This window comes from Gekko japonicus, unplaced genomic scaffold, assembly GCF_001447785.1.
Source record: "Gekko japonicus isolate JY-2015 unplaced genomic scaffold, Gekko_japonicus_V1.1 scaffold3, whole genome shotgun sequence".
NCBI lineage: Eukaryota > Metazoa > Chordata > Lepidosauria > Squamata > Gekkonidae > Gekko > Gekko japonicus.
Genome location: NW_015170887.1, coordinates 99,711 through 101,611, shown reverse-complemented (window position 1 = coordinate 101,611; position 1,901 = coordinate 99,711). Strand labels below are relative to the sequence as shown.

Below are 1,901 nucleotides of genomic sequence, written 5' to 3'. Positions count from 1 at the left end.
CAGGAATGAAACCAACCTCAGAGACTCTCTGCTTCACATGAGATGAAACAGTCTCTCCTCCCACACCATTTCTTTCTTTACTTCAGCCTGAACGAGCAGCAAGCAGCAATTAAAAATAACTTAGCCTATATTTAAATATACTAATATTTCCCACTTTTTTCATAGGCTGACAGGTGTTTGCTATGAAATGCCAGAGCCATGTTAACAGACTAAAATTCCTTTCCCCTGTAAGAGTGCAGCTCCAGCCAGCATTCCTTGCTTCTTTATTTCAGGGATGGACGTCTAAACAGGTCACATCAGAGAGGAAGAAACATAGAGAAGTGTGGAAAAAGAAGGAAGGAAGGAAGGAAGGTAGGTCAGCCACTTTTACTTTGCATCATATGCAAGTTACGTTCTCTGGTTCATGGGTGAGTGCCAGCTCTCAGCTCTGCAATCCTTATCACAAAGGAGCTAGTGTGGTGTAGCGGTCAGAGTATTGGACTAGGATCTGGGAACCCCAAGTTCTAGTCCCCACTTTGCCATTGAAGCGTGCTGGGTGACCTTGGGCCAGTTACTTAAGCTTTATCACAGAGTTTTGGTTGTGAAGATAAAACAGAGAAGGAGAAAATGATGTTGCAAGCTATTTTGGGTCCTCATGGGAGAAAAAAGTGGGGTATAAATATCTCAATAAACAAATACCGACCCAACTTTATTTGCAGGCCCCCAATCCCTAGTGTTTTTACAACTAAGTGTGTAGTGCCATCTCATTGGCTCTGCACTTAGCACACCCCACCACCAACAGCCAAAGAATGGATGAGCTCCTAAATGCAATAAAGCCAGCAGAGCGAACCACAGAAGAAAGCACAAGACAGGGAAGGATAAGTAAAAGTTTAACGTTTACTGAGAGATACAGGACTGAGTATTATGAATGACATACATGGATGGACATGGCAGCAGACCCTGTGTGGAGGCCCAGGCCTGTTTCCCAGCATGCCAAGGGAAAAGAGCCAATGCCACCAAAACAAGTAACACAATGGAGATAACTGTGGCATATGCATATGTAACAAAGAGACCATAATAACATACATTTCTATGGGATCACATCTAGTGATTATATAAATCCATATAGAGACTGCTGTATAAAAAAACTTTGTAAAAAATATAAAAAAGTGTAAAAATGTGCATTTTCAAAGCATGGCCTGGACAGCTGGGCTGTAAACATTATACTGAGGGGTGTGCTTGTGGGGGGGCGCCTGCGCCACAGTGCCACAGACAGGCCCAGCAATGAGACAGGACTTGCGTCAAGTGTTTGCCATTCTTGGTTTCTGGTTTAGTTTAGTTCTGAAGAGAGTGCAGAGAACACAGGCCGGGTTCAAAGCGGGAGGACGCAGGAACTAACGCCAGGGCAGCTTTGCCTGCCACCGGCTTCTTCCTCCCCTTGTTGTTCCGGGGACAACCATCAGCTGTGAGAAGAGGGGTAAGTGGGAAGCCACAGCGCTGCCTCCTCACGTCCCAATATGTTCCAGGCTTGGGATGCACTCCAATGGGTGTCTTGAAGGTTCTCCAAGGCTGGTTGAAAAGCCACAATGAGACACCAGATGAGCCCTTGCAGCAGATGCCACGCCCACTGGGGTGAAGCCTCGAACAGGAGAACGGCTTCCCCTCCTGCTGTTTCTGTGGCCGCCCTCTACATTCCCTCCGTTTGGTTGGTACACGCCATCCCCAAGGGAGGACACTGTGTTCCGTTTGCACCAATCTTTGGTGCACAGTTCTTCATACAGTACATAGATGAGAGACTGTCAAAAAGATCTTGCTTGGTCTTTTGGTCCCTGGCCCACCGTGCCCCCTTTCATTTCTTCTCTAGCTGCTCGAGCAGCGGATTGGCTTCGCTCTCAGGTGTTTTGACACTGTCTGTCCGCACA

General features: G+C 46.9%; 1 protein-coding gene across 1 annotated transcript in view; it reads right to left on the bottom strand.

The window, feature by feature from the left end:
• Positions 1-885: 885 nt before the first annotated feature.
• Positions 886-1,901, bottom strand: part of JDP2 (Jun dimerization protein 2) — a 6,336-nt gene continuing 5,320 nt past the window's right edge. The window contains exon 4 of the mRNA XM_015418335.1: positions 886-1,901. Within this exon, the coding sequence (XP_015273821.1) occupies positions 1,829-1,901 (73 nt within the window). The 3' untranslated portion in view covers positions 886-1,828.